This window comes from Bombina bombina, chromosome 2 (assembly GCF_027579735.1).
Source record: "Bombina bombina isolate aBomBom1 chromosome 2, aBomBom1.pri, whole genome shotgun sequence".
Lineage (NCBI taxonomy): Eukaryota > Metazoa > Chordata > Amphibia > Anura > Bombinatoridae > Bombina > Bombina bombina.
The window spans coordinates 807466545-807484002 of record NC_069500.1 but is presented as its reverse complement, the minus strand read 5'-3'; the positions used below and the strand labels follow the sequence as shown (position 1 = coordinate 807484002).

General features: G+C 38.9%; 1 protein-coding gene across 1 annotated transcript in view; it reads right to left on the bottom strand.

Moving 5' to 3' along the window:
* Window positions 1-17458, bottom strand: part of LOC128647309 (solute carrier family 12 member 2-like) — a 415312-nt gene that overhangs the window by 70249 nt on the left and 327605 nt on the right. Inside the window, exons 20-21 of the mRNA XM_053700093.1 lie at window positions 17255-17337; window positions 6323-6433 (exon numbers count right to left, since the gene is read on the bottom strand). Coding sequence (XP_053556068.1) covers window positions 6323-6433; window positions 17255-17337 — 194 coding nt within the window. The remainder of the gene's footprint in view (window positions 1-6322; window positions 6434-17254; window positions 17338-17458) is intronic.

Below are 17458 nucleotides of genomic sequence, written 5' to 3'. Positions count from 1 at the left end.
GTTTAGAGGTTAATAGGTTTATTAAGTGTTGGCGATGTGGGGGAAGGCAGTTTAAAGGTTAATAGGTTTTTATTTCGGTTGGCGATGTAAGGGGACAGCGTTTTAGAGGTTAATAGGTTTTAATTTAGTATTGGCGATGTGGGGGATGGCGGTTTAGAGGTTAATAGGTTTTTATTTAGGGTTGGCGAATTTGGGGGACGGCGGTTTAGATAATTTTGTTTCAGCATATTCCTTATGTTAAGTTAAATCGTTTTTCGGATTCATTCGTTTTTTTGGATCTGAAAATAACGGATGGATCTGAAATAAGAATGGATCCGAAAAATGATTTAACTTAACATAACGAATATACTGAAACGAAATTATTTATTTAACTAATGAAAACGAAACTATTTTTTTCGGTGTGCACATGTCTAGTTTTTGTCTGGGAGTATGTCTGAGTGTGAGATTTGGTCTGTGTGTGAGTGCGTGTGTTTGTCAGTGTTTTTCTGTGTGTGTGAATCTTTGAGTAAAAGAGAGAGCATGTGTGAGAGAGATTGTGTGTGAGAGAGAGTATGTGTGTGTGTGTGTGTGAATTTGTGTTACTGTGCTTGAGTTTCTGTGAGAGTGTGAATATATATGTGCGAGTTTGTGTTTTATGTGCTATTATACATAGTGTGCACTGTGCAAGAGTGTTCAGGTTTGGCAACCCTAGTGGAGAACTGAGTGAAGTGTGCCCACGCTAAGGTCAGTGTGGTATTTCACTCCGTGCTGGTATAGAAGATCATTTATCTTTTTCCAATATTTATTTTTTGGGGTATGCTTAGTTCCCATGTTAAGAAACATTGCTAGTTTAAATCCCAAAGTTTCAAATGGATCAGAATAGGGATTTAAGAAAAGTTATCTTAGTTATTGGGAACTATGTGTTGTAAAGCTATTTGAACAATTATCAAAAAATATGTACAGGAAGTGGTCTTTGTAGGCCTACATTTTCTTCCAGCAAATTCCCTTCAATCAGATGCTGTCAAGGTTATGGTATTTAGTATGGCTGTATTTAAGCACATGTGATTACCCCAGCTTATGTGAGTTCTTTCAATCATAATGTAATACTGAAGGGCCCTGGATTTGATTGCCTTGCAGTATTCAATAGTGGTTACTTTAGGACATATTTTATTTTATTATTTAGCAACACTATTCATTTTGCAGCATATGGTGAGTTTTTTTAAGGTTAATGGTTATGGTGTAACAATATTACATGTAGGTCAGATTTTGACATGCTTTTAATGAAGTTATTAGTAGTGTCTATAATTTTAAACTGAGTAAAAGTTACATATTAGATTGCTTTCTCTTAGGGCCAAGTTCCATGCAGATTTTTGTGCAATTGGTATAAATGACTGAGGGTGTGTGCCAGAATGTAACAACAGTATTTAAGCAACTTGGGAATGTAATGATGTGTATGCTTTATGTTATAGTTTAAGTTCAATAGTTATGCTTAGTTCACTCTGTGCACTATATCTTTATGTCTACCCTGCGCATGACTGGGCGGGTTTCTCATGAAAGATTCATAGATGACATCATATGAATTTGGAAGGGGGACAAGACAGTATTGTTACCTGAATCATTTAAATTCTAATGACTGGAATATTAACAACAAAGGAATACAGTCAAAGTAATATATATTTTTTGGATTTATCTATATACATAAAGAATAGAGTTTTGAAAACTAAAAACTACTTTAAACCCATAAATGTGAACAACTATATAAAAATGGGTGGCTAAAAAGATTCCAAAATGACAAATGCATAGAAACTGTCCTGAAAAACATTTTGAAAAAGTTTTTATCTCCCAAACAGAAATTCTAAAAAAAAGGTTTCTGGAAAAGAATTATAATGAAGATGATGTAGTAAAGGTCATTTATGAATTGAGTGCAAAGGATAAGGGTGATTTCTTGAAGTATAAAGAAAAAACTACTGCTCAGAAACCACAAGAATCACTACTGATTATACTAGATTATAATACACAAAGCAAGGAAGTCCAACAAATTATATATAAACACTGAGATATACTAAAGAAAGATACAACTTTAACAGGTTTATTACTGGAAACCCCCAAAATATTTTTTTAAAAGGCTCCCTAACTAAGTAATATGTTAACAAGAAGTTATATAAAAGAGATTAGACATACAACATAGTTATATACTAACCCTAATAGTTGTCAAACATGTCCATAACATAAGGCCCAGGCAATTTTTTTAGGAACGGTAAAAAGAAAAGAATACAAAATTGATTAACTAATAACATTCCACACCAATAATGTAATATATTTATTGCCGTGTCCGTGTGGCCTCCAGTATATCGAGAGAACATCAAGACCCCTATACAAAATAATTGGGGAGCATGTAAGGAATATTAAAAACTGATTTCTAAAACATACGGTTTCAGAACATTTTAAAGCAAAACTCAATATAAAACCGTATTGTTGAGGAGGTAATACTGATGAACAGTTAGGAAAAACGGAGATGCTTTGGATATATAAGCTAGAGACATTTATCCCTAAAGGTCTGAAATTTTTTTTGAATTCTATCACTTCCTAAAAAAAGATGTGTTGTAAATACTGATGAATATGTAAAAACAACTTTGAAATTTCTATCCAAAAGCCCTTCTATTCATATTTTTAAATAATGATTTTAAAATTTACGTTTGTATGTAAGAACTGTATAAAGGTATTCTGTACTTTAATAAAGGAGTTAATAATGAATTTGAATGATATAACTGCACAATTGTTTTTCCTTATCCACTAAGACCCTAAGGACCTGGGTTCGACTCCCCATTGAAAAACATTTTTTTTTTTTAATCAATGAAATCTTTTTATGTTGAAAATATTTTAGTTATTTGTATAAATGACATCAATGTTTTCTATATTTTATATATATATATATATAGGAAATATATTTCAAATTAGTAAAATCCACATTGAATATATGTGTAAAAAATACTGATTAATTTTGGTTGCAACAAAATAGTTGAAGCAACACAGCTGTTTAATAGAAGGGTCATCATTGTGTACACAAGAGGTGAGTGGCTGACTATTGATTGCCTTATTTGTTTTAATTTAGCAAGGACTTTGCTTTTTACAAATTTGTATACATATTGTTACTTAATAAATATTGGAACCCCTGCACACCACGGAGTTGAATCCATTTGTACTGAGCCCATCAATCATAGCTATAGTAGCTCTGTTCCATGTGAGTAATTTTGTGGCTATTAAAAGGACATTTTAAACTGTTTACACTATGGAAGTTTCTTTCTGTTCTCTTTGAGGTACAAGGAAGAACTTTTCAGGACATTCCATCTACACACACATTGTTGTACACTATCTTTTTATTGTTTATAAAAATTATTGCAAATTACCATAAATAAATGATACTCCACACTAATTTAGTCCATACTACAATGAAACTAACTACGACCCAACTCCAAAGAATAAATTATTGCACTGCTCAACATAACACAAGCACTAGAAAGACTAGATAAACTTTTATCATCCTTAGGGCTTGGAATGTCAATCATTGTGAAATGATTGCTTTATTTTTCATAAATGATCAATATCTTTATATACAGGTGTCAATCACATTTGTATAGAAAAGCTTAAAGGGATAGTAAAGTCCAAATTAAACTTTCATGATTCAGATAGGGCTTGTAATTTTAAACAACTTTCTAATTACCATAATAAATGATACTCCACATTTTATTATCAAATTTGTTAGTCCTCTTGTTATTCTAAGTTGAAAGCTAAACCTAGGTAGGCTCAAATGCTAATTTCTAAGCCCTTGATGGCCGCTTCTGCATTTGACAATTTTTCACAGCTAGAGGGTGTTAGTTCATGTGTTTCATATAGATAATACTGTGCTCATGCACGTGAAGTTATTTAAGAGTCAGCACTAATTGCCTGAAATGCCAGTCTGTCAAAAGATCTGAGATAAGGAGGCAGTCAACAGAAGCTTAGATACAAGGTCATTACAGAGGTAAAAAGTATATTTCTATAACAGTGTTAGTTATGCAAAACTGGGGAATGGCAAACAAAGGGATTATCTATCTTTTTAAACAATAACTTTTTTGGTTTTTACTATCCCTTTAATACATGATTTCTCTAAAAAAAAAAATACCCAAAGACTTTAATGGTGAATTTGGTAGCTAAATCATTAAATTAACCTTTCTAATGGATTGTGATTAGGCCAGTGCAGGATTTAATTGCTTTGTAAGGAGATTTACAAAAATTGGAGGAATGGGCTGGTAAATGGCAAATGAGATTTAATATTGGTAAATGCAGGGTTCTACATCTTGGAAGTAAAAATATGCATGCTACCTATTATTTAAATGGGACTAGACTTACCAATACAGAGAAGGAAATATTTTATGTTTACTTATAGATAACAAGCTAAAAATGTGAAATATAGATGTCCTCCCAATATGAGAAACTGGGAATGCACAACATGAATATATCTTAGCTCAGAGACTCTAAGGTTCCCAGAGCCATAGCAATACCGTGAAGAGACTTAAATGCTTGAGGCATCCTGGAAAAGACTATTGTTACATTATGCTTGCAAGCAAAACAGTTTTGTCTCATTTTTGCCCTTTGTCTATATTGTTAATGTATTATTGAAAAACTCAATAAAAATTAATATAATAAAAAAAAAACAAGCTAAGAATGAGTGCAAAATACAAGGCCACAGCTTCTAAGGTTAATAAGATACTAGCATGTATTCAAAGAGGCAGAGATGCAAGGGAAGAAATTATAATGATGTTGCTGTATAAACGCTAGTAAGACCTCACCTTGAATATAGAGTACAGTTCTGGAGACCAGTTTTAAAAAGGGACATTGCAAAATTAGAAACGTTCAGAAAAAGGCCACAAAACTAAAAAGGTGAATGGAGGATTTAAACTATGAAGAGAGGTTAGCCATATTGGGTCTCAGTGATGATATGATTATTTTATATATATATAGAAGGCCCATATACAGAGTTAGAGGAAGATCTGCCTATTCCAAGGTAGTTCTTTGTGACAAGAGGTCACAATTTAAGGCTATAGGAAAGGAGATTTAATCTACAGCAATGTAAAACATTTTTTCACGGTAACAGCAAATTGCGGAACACCGTACCTTAGGAGGTAGTGAATGCCAATACCTTAGATAATTTTAAAAATTGCTTAGATACATTTCTGGCTAGAAACAGAATTCATTGATATTATTGCTAGTGTTAAATGGCTAGGCTTTCTAATTGTTCAAAAGGACAGTCTACTAGATTTCTTTTATTGTTTAAAAGATAGATAATGCCTTTACTACCCATTCCCCAGCTTCTCAAAGCCAACATTGCTATATTAATATAGTTTATCTGCCTAATTCTAAGCCCCTGCAGTCCACCTCTTATCTCAGTGAATTTTATTAGCTTTTCACAGCCAGACAGTGCTAGTTCATGTATGCCATACAGGTAACATTGTGCTAACTCACGTAGAATTATTCAGGAACCAGCACTAACTGACTAAAATGCAAGTTTTTAAAAAAGCACTGAGATAAGGGACAGTCTGCAGAGGCTTAGATACAAGGTAATCACAGAGGTAAAAAGTATATTACTTTAACAGTGTTGGTTATGCAAAACTGGGGAATCAGCAATTAAGGGATTATCTATATTTTTAAACAATAGCAATTTTTAAGTACACTGTCCCTTTAATGTAAGTTCAGTTTGCAGCTTATTGTAAATCAGGTGGGATCTGTATAGGTTGTACTCATTGAACAAATAGAAAAAAGGAACAATTGCACATCAGTGGTATTATAATCACTATTTATTGTGACCAAAAGATAAAAACCATATCATACAGGCATGGAGCACAAAGGCTGACGCATTTTGCGCGCCCTAGTGGCACTTAATCATAGTCTTTGGTGCTTCATGCCTGTATGATATGTTTTATCTTTTGGACACAATAAAGAGTGATTTTATTATTATACCACTAAAGTGCAACCGTTCCTTTTTTCTACTTGAGGAGTAGTTGGTTCGATGCTTGTTTGGGTTAGCACCCTGCCTGCATTCATGGAATGAAAGACGGATGACATCATCATCGGGTGCCTCACATGCCGAGAGCGGCGCCACAAGCTAGTAGCGGCTGAGGAATTTTCTGTACTCTATGAACTTGTGTCTTCATTCAACCTAATCCATTATGTTACTATGTGATTGACCCTATAGTTGGAAATATCCCAAAATATTTCTAAGAATTCTTAGAACCTCTGCAAAGCTCAAGGACAAGGAAACATTTTTATACATTACTATATTATGTGTAGTGGTTAACAATATTACCATCAGTATTATGCAGACTTGTCGAAAGTTCAGGGTCTTCCTCTTGGGTTTCCATCATTAAATCTTTACTACGGTTATCTGCTTTCACTCCAAGTTTGCTAATTCCAGCTTCTGCAAATAAAACAAAATATGCTTAGCAAATATCATCCTCTTTACTACTCTTCTTCATAAAAAGCACTATATGGGGTTAATTGTTTATTTAGGTACTTTGAGATGTGGGGGGATGGTGGTTTAGGGGTTAACAGTTTTAATTAGTGTTTGCGTTGCTGTGGATGGCGGTTTAGAAGTTAACAATTTTGTTTAGTGTTTGCGATGTGGGGGGATAGCAGATTAGGGATTATTAGGCTAGGAGTTTATGGTAGTTTTTTTTCTCAAATTTTTTGTTGTTTTCATGAGTAGGGTGATTTCTATGTGGGAACACATGCACGTGAAAATTCTGCAAGTGATGTTTGCGTTTCTTGGGCTACCACTAGCGAAAATAATGTTTTTTTCAACTTGTAATACGAGCGAATCCCAAGAAGCACAAAAAGCATTTCGCTAGCGAAAAATTTATATTGTAATCTCGCCCTGAATGCGTTAAAAAAATGTGTGGTGTGAATTTATTTGTAAGATATGTCAGTCTTTGTTCTGATAAAGGACTATTAAAAAAAACACAATACCGAGGCGGTGCTTGGCCTTGCAGGCAAATGGCTGCATAACCTTACAGCTCTGTAACAGTGAAAAGACCATCCACCAATAAGACGGTGACAAACCCCACTCAAGCATCACTCCCTGCTGCTTAAGCGCTGCAGAGCCAGATGTGAGAACCTTGCATCCCGGATTGGGTAGATTAGCCCGTGGACAACTAAAATTGCTCTCCAGCAGTCACACCGCCGCCATCTTGGAGCCCACACGGCAATAGAAACCTCCTCCTGAAATGTGACTCGCACTCACAGAATAACCCTGGGGGACCTCGGGCTCAATCCGGGAACACATCACTGCATACCCGGCAATGAAATACTGTAAAATACATCTGCTCAGACCACGGGCAGCATACCGAACGCCTGTTACTTAAGGCCCACGCAGAGACCAGCAATCAAAACATCATAGGCTCCCTATGGGAGACTCTTCAGGTACCGTTTAACTATAAGCTGACAACTGAGTAAAAATCCACTACTCCTCTCTGCACTATATTAATCTTATAAGAAGGGGGGAAAGATTCTGGAAGTTAGACAGACTTCAATTTAAGCACCACCCTGGATTAGAGGCTACAGATGCAGTCCACTACCACTCTATTACTGTAGAGGTATTATAGCAAGTAAAAACACAGAAACAATAAAACTGACATCTGTCCCAATTACTACATCAAGCATATTAATGCTAAATTATAAACAGCTCCCCCTTTCCTTATCTTGAAACATTCATACTAATACTCTCTGGACCTCCATAACAAATAAGCCCAAACAAGAGGATCACAAATATCACAAGTAATAGATTCCCCCTCTGGAAACTACTAACATGGCATCCAAAAAGAATAACAAAAGTGATAAAAACCCTAAAAATCTGACCAACTCGGCCGCTTTGGTTAGCTCCTTTTTCCACTCCACGGCAGCTGACAACTATCTATCTCAGCTTCGTCTGCACCCAATAGCTCACTTATATCACCTGATTACATCGTTCAGCTTAAACAAGATATAGCTAACCTCCCGTCCAAGGAGGATATTGATTCTCTTAAATCTCTCATCACAAAAGAGTAAACCAGTATGCGCAAAGATATTACAGAAATAGGAGAAAGAATCGTAGATATTGAAGAAACGCAAGAATCTACTAGTGAGCTAGTGGGATCCTTAGACACGCAATCCAGTACACACGATTCTAAAATAGACGTTGTGGCAAACCTAGCCACTTCTGGACTATAATGTAAGAAAGGTTGTCTATAGGCTGTATTGTGTGCTATGTAGATGTGACAGACCCTTCTGTCAGTACTGAAGGAGTTAACTGTGTTCAGCTATTGTGTACTGTCATTAAAGTTAGTGATAAACAGTCCATTGTTTAATCACCCTCAGAGAGCAGACGCCTAGGTGATAAGGAAAGCCAAATGTGTTTTGTGTTTAAGTTGTTATCTACCTAGTAAAGTAATGTGATTCTATTGTGGTCTGTCCAAGGGTGTGGTTCCTCCATCTAATGTACAACATTCTTTCAACTCCCCATCTGGGGGGTCAGACCTGCATAAATACTAGGCATAGCCTTTTAATAAATGTGATTCTGTTTTAAACCTGAAAACTGGCTGGGTTGTGAATTGCTGATTCCCTATTCAGGACATTGTTCCCTGGTGTTAACCCTTGGTATCCTGTTGGTACCGTTACAATTGGTGGCAAGCGACGGAATGAACCTTATCGCCTAGAAGAGCAACTACACAAGCCAGTAACCTCAGGAAGAGGGGGATTACTACAATACTGACTAAGATGGAAGGAGTACCAGGGACCGAAGTGAATGGAGATGGATTATTCTAAACTAAAGAGACAAACGTTAAAGGAACTGCTAGAAGCCAGGGGAAAGATAGGCAGCAGCAAACCCAAGGCTATATTAATTGCCGAGCTGATGGAGGGAGACAGAGCTCGCAGCGCTACGCCTCCAGCAGCCATGGAGGAGACCCTATACCAGGGGGAAATGAGGACCAGGCTGGAATTTTTACCCCAACCTGTACCACGGGATATGCTATCCGTGGTAATGGCAGATGTGCAGGATTACGTGATGGCACACAGTCCGCGGAATGCATCCTCCCGAGCAGAATCCATTTTGGACACACTCAACAACCCAGTAAGACCCAAAATCCCATACCATGCATTAAAAATGTTTTGTGAGGAGAAGGATGAGATCGATGGATATTTACAGGATTTTGAGAGACTGTGCGAGTTACATGATTTGGAGCAGTCCGTATGGGTGCCGGTGCTAGCAGGCAAGCTAGCCGGTAGGGCAGCGGAAGCGTATCGCGCTGTACCCAGGGAGGACAGCAAGGATTACGCTAAAGTGAAGAGAGCGATCTTGGAAAGATATGCCGTTACCCCAGAGGCATACCGGCGCAAGTTTAGAGGCCTGCGCAAGCCAGAAAGAGATTCACATGCAGAGTGGGCCCACAAGCTGGATCAAGCATCTCAAGGGTGGATACAGGCCCGCCAAGCTACCACCATGGAAGAATTGCGACAACTGATGCTGTTGGAGCAATTCTTTAACGGCTTGTCCCCAGAAGCCCAAGAATGGGTGAGCGATCGAAAACCCCTCACCTTAACCGAAGCAGCCAGATTAGCAGACCAGCATTTTGATGCCAGGAGGCACCATGGACTACAGCCTAACAACCCCACAGCGGCACCTTTTCGCCCAGCCCCAGGGAATCCACCACCCCCCTCACGATACAACGGACGGGCGAATATACAATGCCACACCTGCAAGTAGTGGGGACATATGGCACGTGAGTGCACCCAAAATCGGAGCAGACAAGCTTGGAACCAGGTCAGACAGAACCTGGCCCCAAGGGCGGCTGCTCACCATTACCAAACGGAGCCAACCGCTCATGAGGTGTTGAGCACCCAAGCCGAGGAACCCCTGGGAATTCTGCATGAGGTGATGTCGGTCCGGGCCACCGATAACCGGCAACATCACCGCCAGCTGGTGACCGTAGAGGGGAAGGAGGTCCAGGGACTTCAGGATTCGGGAGCTACTTTAACCCTGATAGCTCCCCATTTGGTGCCGGATACAGCACACACTGGCGGATCCATGGCAGTACGAGGGGCAGGGGGAGCGGTATACCGATTGCCCACTGCTAGAGTGGAGTACAGACCCCAGTCACCCCAGCAGCTGCCAGTTACCAGCCCCCGGCGCTCCGCTATACCACACGACCTCCGGCCACGAACTACCCTCAGAGAGCACCGGTTCAATTCGAGGGGCTACTCACAACCTATTCGGTGCTTTGGATGTAAGCAACTAGGGCACAAAAGACCAGAGTGTCCCCTAAACGCAGCGAATCAAGCACAGTCCTGGAGAAGACCTGCCAGCGGAATTCCACATAATCCTCAGCCTGCGGCCCGCTACGTAGAGGCGCCAGAATGCTGGGGCAGCCTACATGAAGCAGACCCCGTGCAAGCTGCCCACCGGAATAACCGTCAACGGGTTAAAGTGAATGGGAAGGAGGTCAGTGGTCTACGGGATACTGGTGCTACCATGACCTTGCTTCAAGAGAACTTGGTGTCTGAGAAACAGCACACTGGAGACACTGTGGCTGTGAGGGTAGCAGGGGGCACTGTGTACCGCCTACCTGTTGCCAGGGTACATTTGGATTGGGGAGTGGGCGCTAGACCTGTGAATGTGGGGGTCAAGAAGGACTTACCTGCTGATGTTCTCCTTGGAAATGACTTGGCCCCCCTTGTTTCTGCCTATGCTCCCATGGGTCCCGCTGATGTTAACCCTGTGACTAACCAAGCCCAGTCCCTTCGGGAAGAGGTACATTTTAACCGTGGTGGACTACGCCACTAGGTACCCCGAGGCCATTGCTCTCTCCAACATCCATGCAGAGACGGTAGCTGAAGCCCTATTTGAGGAGCTACAACCTAGTTTGGTTTACTTACAAGTTGCTGTTACCTTTTATATTTTAATCAGGGCCCTCAAAAAGTTGCAGCCGTACCTGTATGGACAACCTTTTTCCTTACTCACAGATCACAACCCGTTGGTGTGGCTGAACCGTGTGGCCGGGGACAATGCCAGGCTGCTGCGCTGGAGTTTGGCGCTGCAGCCCTTCGACTTTACCATCCATTACCGCCCAGGGAAACAAAACGGTAACGCCGACGGGTTGCCCAGACAAACTGAACTTGAAAAGTGATCTGTGAGTACTTCCCCGGACATCCCCAAGCCGATCCGTTGGGATCAGACTGTGTATGCCGGCTTGGTTCTGGGGGAGCATTGTGGCAAACCTAGCCACTTCTGGACTATAATGTAAGAAAGGTTGTCTATAGGCTGTATTGTGTGCTATGTAGATGTGACAGACCCTTCTGTCAGTACTGAAGGAGTTAACTGTGTTCAGCTATTGTGTACTGTCATTAAAGTTAGTGATAAACAGTCCATTGTTTAATCACCCTCAGAGAGCAGACGCCTAGGTGATAAGGAAAGCCAAATGTGTTTTGTGTTTAAGTTGTTATCTACCTAGTAAAGTAATGTGATTCTATTGTGGTCTGTCCAAGGGTGTGGTTCCTCCATCTAATGTACAACATTCTTTCAACTCCCCATCTGGGGGGTCAGACCTGCATAAATACTAGGCATAGCCTTTTAATAAATGTGATTCTGTTTTAAACCTGAAAACTGGCTGGGTTGTGAATTGCTGATTCCCTATGCAGGACATTGTTCCCTGGTGTTAACCCTTGGTAGAAGATGGAAGATGGAAGATCTGGAGAACAGGCTGAGAAGGAGCAATCTACGCATCATTGGAATCTGGGAGACAGTAAAATCAACAGATCAGTTGGAATATCTACAAGGCCTCTTTCAACATATAAAAAAAATCCACAAGCTCCACCAATAGAGATAGAAAGAGCCCACAGAGCTGTAAGACCTCCACCTCCTCCATCTGCATTCCCTAGGGACATCATACTAAAATTTCTCAGATTCTCTGATAGAGAAGACATTTGGATGAAAGCCAGATCCTCACGTACAATCTCCTACCTAGATCACGACTTACAAATATACCCGGATCTCTGCCCCTGTACCATCCAGAAGCGAAGAGAAGCCCGCTTCATCACCTCAATGCTGCAAGATAAGCAAATCAAATATCAATGGGGCTTCCCATTTAGCCTCATCATTTCTCACGAAGGAAATACACACATTTATAAGGGCATACAAGATCTGTAAAAACTCTCTAAAGGTCTAGGAATCCACTTAAAACTCCAAGGACCACCCCACTTCTCTGACGGACAGAAATCTACGCTCCCTAGCATCCAAACCTCAGCTATAATGAGATCACCTTGGAACAGGGTGCAACATCTCAAAAAGAGAAAAGAAAGACCCATCACCTCTCCAACTTCCTCCTGGGACCAATCTTGACTTAGAGGACTTTTTCCAGTCGACTTATGGTGAGATAATGTGACTTAATAGTATGTTTTCCTGGTCGAAGGTACTCTTATCATCTCTAACCAGAAAAATATACCGCTCACCTACCTTAAAGACTGTCTGTCTGATCAATAATACTCCACTTCTTTGATAGTCTGCAGAAGAAGCATATTTCCTTTCCTTTACCCGTGTACTGCCCCTCCCAGGGTTCAATTATAAATGTTAATTGATCAATGTTAATATCATTTGATATGTTTGTTTAAACTGTTACTCTCTCAATTATCTTATAGGTCCTACTAGCTGTTGGACCCCCAATTAAAATGAATAGAATTTCAATCCATGTTATTGTTGTTAACCATCCCTCCACCCCAGTTATTTATTACATATGTTACTGTTCTTTTTGATAACCTTCATTAATGTACTTGCATGGTATCTTCCTCTTATTGCACGTTTTTGTAGCTCTCACCCACAAAAAATGAATACACTTAACTCTAGCCCTAACCACTCTCAACCTCTACACCCCATGTTACAACTTTCTCCACGCATCATCTCCACACAAAGCACTATCCATGGCTAAGACTACCAGGAGGAACCTGACCTTCCTTACAATTAACACAAAGGGTTTAAATAATCTGCACAAAAGGAATATTCTAGTTAGAGATCTTAAAGATAACAAATGGAGATTTGATTTTTATACAGGAATCCCATTTTGTCAAAGGTAAAGAACCCAAATCTTTCCAATAAAAAATTGGGCCATTGTTTTATGCCTCAAATACCACTATTACTAATGGAGTTCGGATACTAATCAAAAAAGGAATTCCTTTCCACCTACTTAACTCATATAAAGACGAGGGTAGATATCTAATCTTAGTTGGAAAATTATATAACACAGCAGTCACACTAGTCTGTGCATACGCCCCAAATACTAGCCAAGACAAATTTATCATTTCCCTCACCAAAAAAATCTTAGAATTCACAAAAGGGCTACTTATTCTGGGTGATGACCTCAATGTCTCACTAGATCCTTTCTTAGATAACTCGAACCATACTTCTTCCACCCCCCATAGGGCCCTTAACATTATAAAACGCCACTTAAGAGACATATAGTGGACATTTCATACAGAAATTCAAGATTACACATTTTTCATCTACCCGCACTCCCGCTTCTCCCGAATTGACTGCCTCTTAGCTGACGTTAATTGCCTTACTTTAGTTGAGCACACCTCCATAATTCCAACATCATGGTCCGACCACTCCATAGTAACCTGCACAATGAATTGGCCTTCAATCTCCCCGACCACCTATACTTGGAGACTTAATGAAGATTTTTTAAACCTCCCACAATATAATGATCGGACTGAAAAAGCCTTAAAAGAATACTTTCACATTAATATTGACTCTGTCCCCCTCTTCCACAATGTTTGGGAGGCACATAAAAGAACTATGAGAGGCGAACTAATGAGCATGCAATCCCACTTCCTCAAACAACAAAGATCCCAATTACACAACTCATTATATAAGTTAAACAACATAGAAACTCAATTGAAAAAAGACCCTACAAACAAAAAACTGTGCAAAGAATTACAAACCGCAAAACAAATAACTTCTCAACTATTAGATAAAGAATGCAAAAAACTTGCATTCAAACTTCATCAAACTTATTACGAGGGAGACAATAAATGTAGTAAACTGTTTGCCCGCAGGTTAAAACGTAGAACCAATAGATCATATATACTTAAAATCAAGTCACCAAATAACAAAACACATAACGACACCACAACAATCACGGAATCTTTCCGTACATACTATAAAAAATTATATAATCTAGCAACAACATCCCCATCAACAAAAGCAACTTCTATGGATGACCAAACATCCTCCACTGACCAGTATTTAGCTGACATTAACTTTCCTTAAATAACCAAAGAACAAATGTCCCACCTAAACGACCCATTCACACTTTCTGAAATACACAAAACTATCAAAGATCTTCCTTTAGACAACGTTCCAGGGCCAGACGGTTTCACTAACTACTACTATAAAAAAATCATAGACATCCTTTCCCCACATCTCCTCACCCTCTTCAATAACACCCACTAACCCATTCCCTACACAAACCTTAGAAGCGATTATATCAATTATCCCAAAACCAGGTAAAGATCCTCCTTACGTAGAAAATTATAGGCCAATCTCCCTATTAAATACAGACCTCAAAATATACGCCAAATTACTAGCAAAACGACTAAACTCTATTCTCCCAAATGTAATAAAAGCAGACCAAGTAGGATTAATTCCCACTAGACAGGCTAAAGATAACACGGTTAGAGCGACTCAACTAATAGAATACGCAACAAGTAAAAAAAATCCCCCTTTTAATCCTGTCAACTGATGCGGAAAAATCATTTGACCGCGTCAGTTGGCAGTTCCTGAAAGCCGTGCTTCACAAAATGGGAACTGGCCAAGGCTTTATCGATAGAGTATTCACTATGTATTCCACTATGACTGCCCGAGTTAATGTTAATGGGCTCCTCTCAACACCATTTAACATCTCAAACGGTACTAGGCAGGGTTGCCCCTTATCTCCACTTGTATTCGCTTGCGCCATAGAGGTCCTTGCTCAAAAAATCCGGAATCACCCCCACATCACTGGAATATAAACCACAAATATACACCATAAATGAATGTTATACGCTGATGACATACTATTCTGCATTACTAATCTGCTAACTACTATCCCTCACATACTTCAACAACTGTACGAGTTTGGTGAGATGTCCAATTTTCTAATCAATAAAAACAAATCCGAAATTATGAATGTCAATATACCCCAAGCAGATGAATTATTAGTCAAAAATATTTGCCCATTCAGATGGCAACAGAAATCCATTAAATATCTAGGAATATACTTAACTCCAAATCCTGATGACCTCTTTAACCACAATTATAAACCCCTTCAATTAACCATAACTGCGGACTTATCCTCCTGGATGAGAAAGCAAATACCCTGGCTAGGTAGAATTAATCTCATTAAGATGAACATCCTGCCAAGACTCCTCTATCTCTTACAAACTCTACCTATCCCACTTCCCAACTCATACATAAATATTAGATTTAATTTGGCAAAATTCCAGAGCAAGAATTAGCAAATAAATAATGTTACTCCTAATCAAAGCAGGAGGACTGGGTGTCCCTGACTTACATCGATACAGACAGGCCACATATCTCCAACGGATAATCGACTAGTTTTCTAACTTCCCTAATAAAATTTGGGTCCAACTGGAACATGATACCACCCAATCCCCACATCTGGGTCAACTTTGCTGCTACCCAAAGACAGGGATAAATTCCTAGATGCACCCTCACAAATTGTGACAGAAACCTTTAGAGTATGGTACAGGATTCTAATTGAACATCTGAACATATCGTCTAAAATCTCCCCCCTAACACCCTTAACACATAACTCTGAATTCAAGCCAGGCTTACAAATTGTTACCAAAAATATCGGCCCGTCAATTAGATCGTTGCAAATCCAACATTTAAGTAATGATCAAAAGTCTCCCATTATAGATGAACTAATCTCCTCGGGCCTTCACATTTTTAAAAACTGGTAATTTTATAGACAATGCTACTCCTACATATCATCCCACCCTCAAAACAAAAACATGACAAGATCTCTGACTCCCTTTGAATTCCTCTGTAATAAATCTTCCCCAACAAGACATGCCCTTTCACTCACTTACTCCATTCTTCTACAACAGCCTCATGGCTATATCCCATATTATATACTGTAGATAGATGGAACTCCGAACTGGGCACAGATATTACACATGCAGATGCTTTATATATCTTCTCAAATATCAAGAAAACCTCGATTTCATGCAAATTCATAGAACTCAACCTAAAGGTGTAAAAAAAATTACAAACTCAAATCTGCCCATTGCTGGAGATGTGGCTCTTCTGAAAGCCACATGGCTCACATATGGTGGCAATGCCCCAAATTATCCTCCATTTGGTCTGCAATCTCACTAGAAACAAGCAAAATTCTTGAAGTCCCAACCCCTCCTAGACCCATGCCTATGGCTCGTTAATAAAGTTCCCAAAAAATTCTCTACACCCACGAAAAAACTCTTTAACATTTTAAGCAATAGCTTTAAAATACTGGTTGCAAGGAACTGGAAATCTGACAAAATTCCGTCCATGAAACAATGGTACCAAGAATGTAAACACACGATTTCCTTAGAGGAATACCACTACATAAAATCTAAAAACACTGATGTATATGCGCAAATACTCTCAAAGTGGGAAACACATACTCAAAATAATCCCCACACTACAACCTTAGTTTAGAGCTATACAGTTTACTAGTTGGAGTACCTGATGAAACATTTTAATACCATGCAAACAGTAACAATGCTTTATTTTCTTTTTAGTTTCATATTGATTATCCCTCCCTCCCCTTTTCCCCTTTTTTCTGTTCCCCTTTTTTCCCTTTTTTTATTTATTTTTATCTCTCTTTAATTGTTATTTAACAAAAACTAAAACTCGCATATTTGATGTATCTTGAAACCACTGTGTTATTCTTCAATTTGCATTGTAATAATTTGGTTTTCAATAAATGTTTGAATTTAAAATTTTTTTTAAAAATCACGATACCTTCAAATATGAATGGCTTAAAAATCAAATACAAAAACCACCTAAGATTCCTGTGGGGACCAATATGGTTCTAAACGTGTTTGTGTGTTCGTGCATGTGTCTGATAAGTTTATTTATGCTCCTGGAGTAAAACAGAGGAAAGACTAATTGTATAGACAAATAACCAAGAAAGCAGTGACAAAATATTATAAGTATATAGTCAGTACCCACCATCATGCACTGCACTCTGGGTGATATCCAGGCCTTCTTTCAGTCTCACAATAACTATACCATACTGGAAATCAAAAGCGTCACTATGGAAGAAAATAAGATTTAGGCCATCAGAAGATCTCTCTGCTAATACTGATTGTATACAATATGAAGAAAATGTCCACAGCACTGTCTTATGAATCTTCTTTTTATATTAAAGAACAA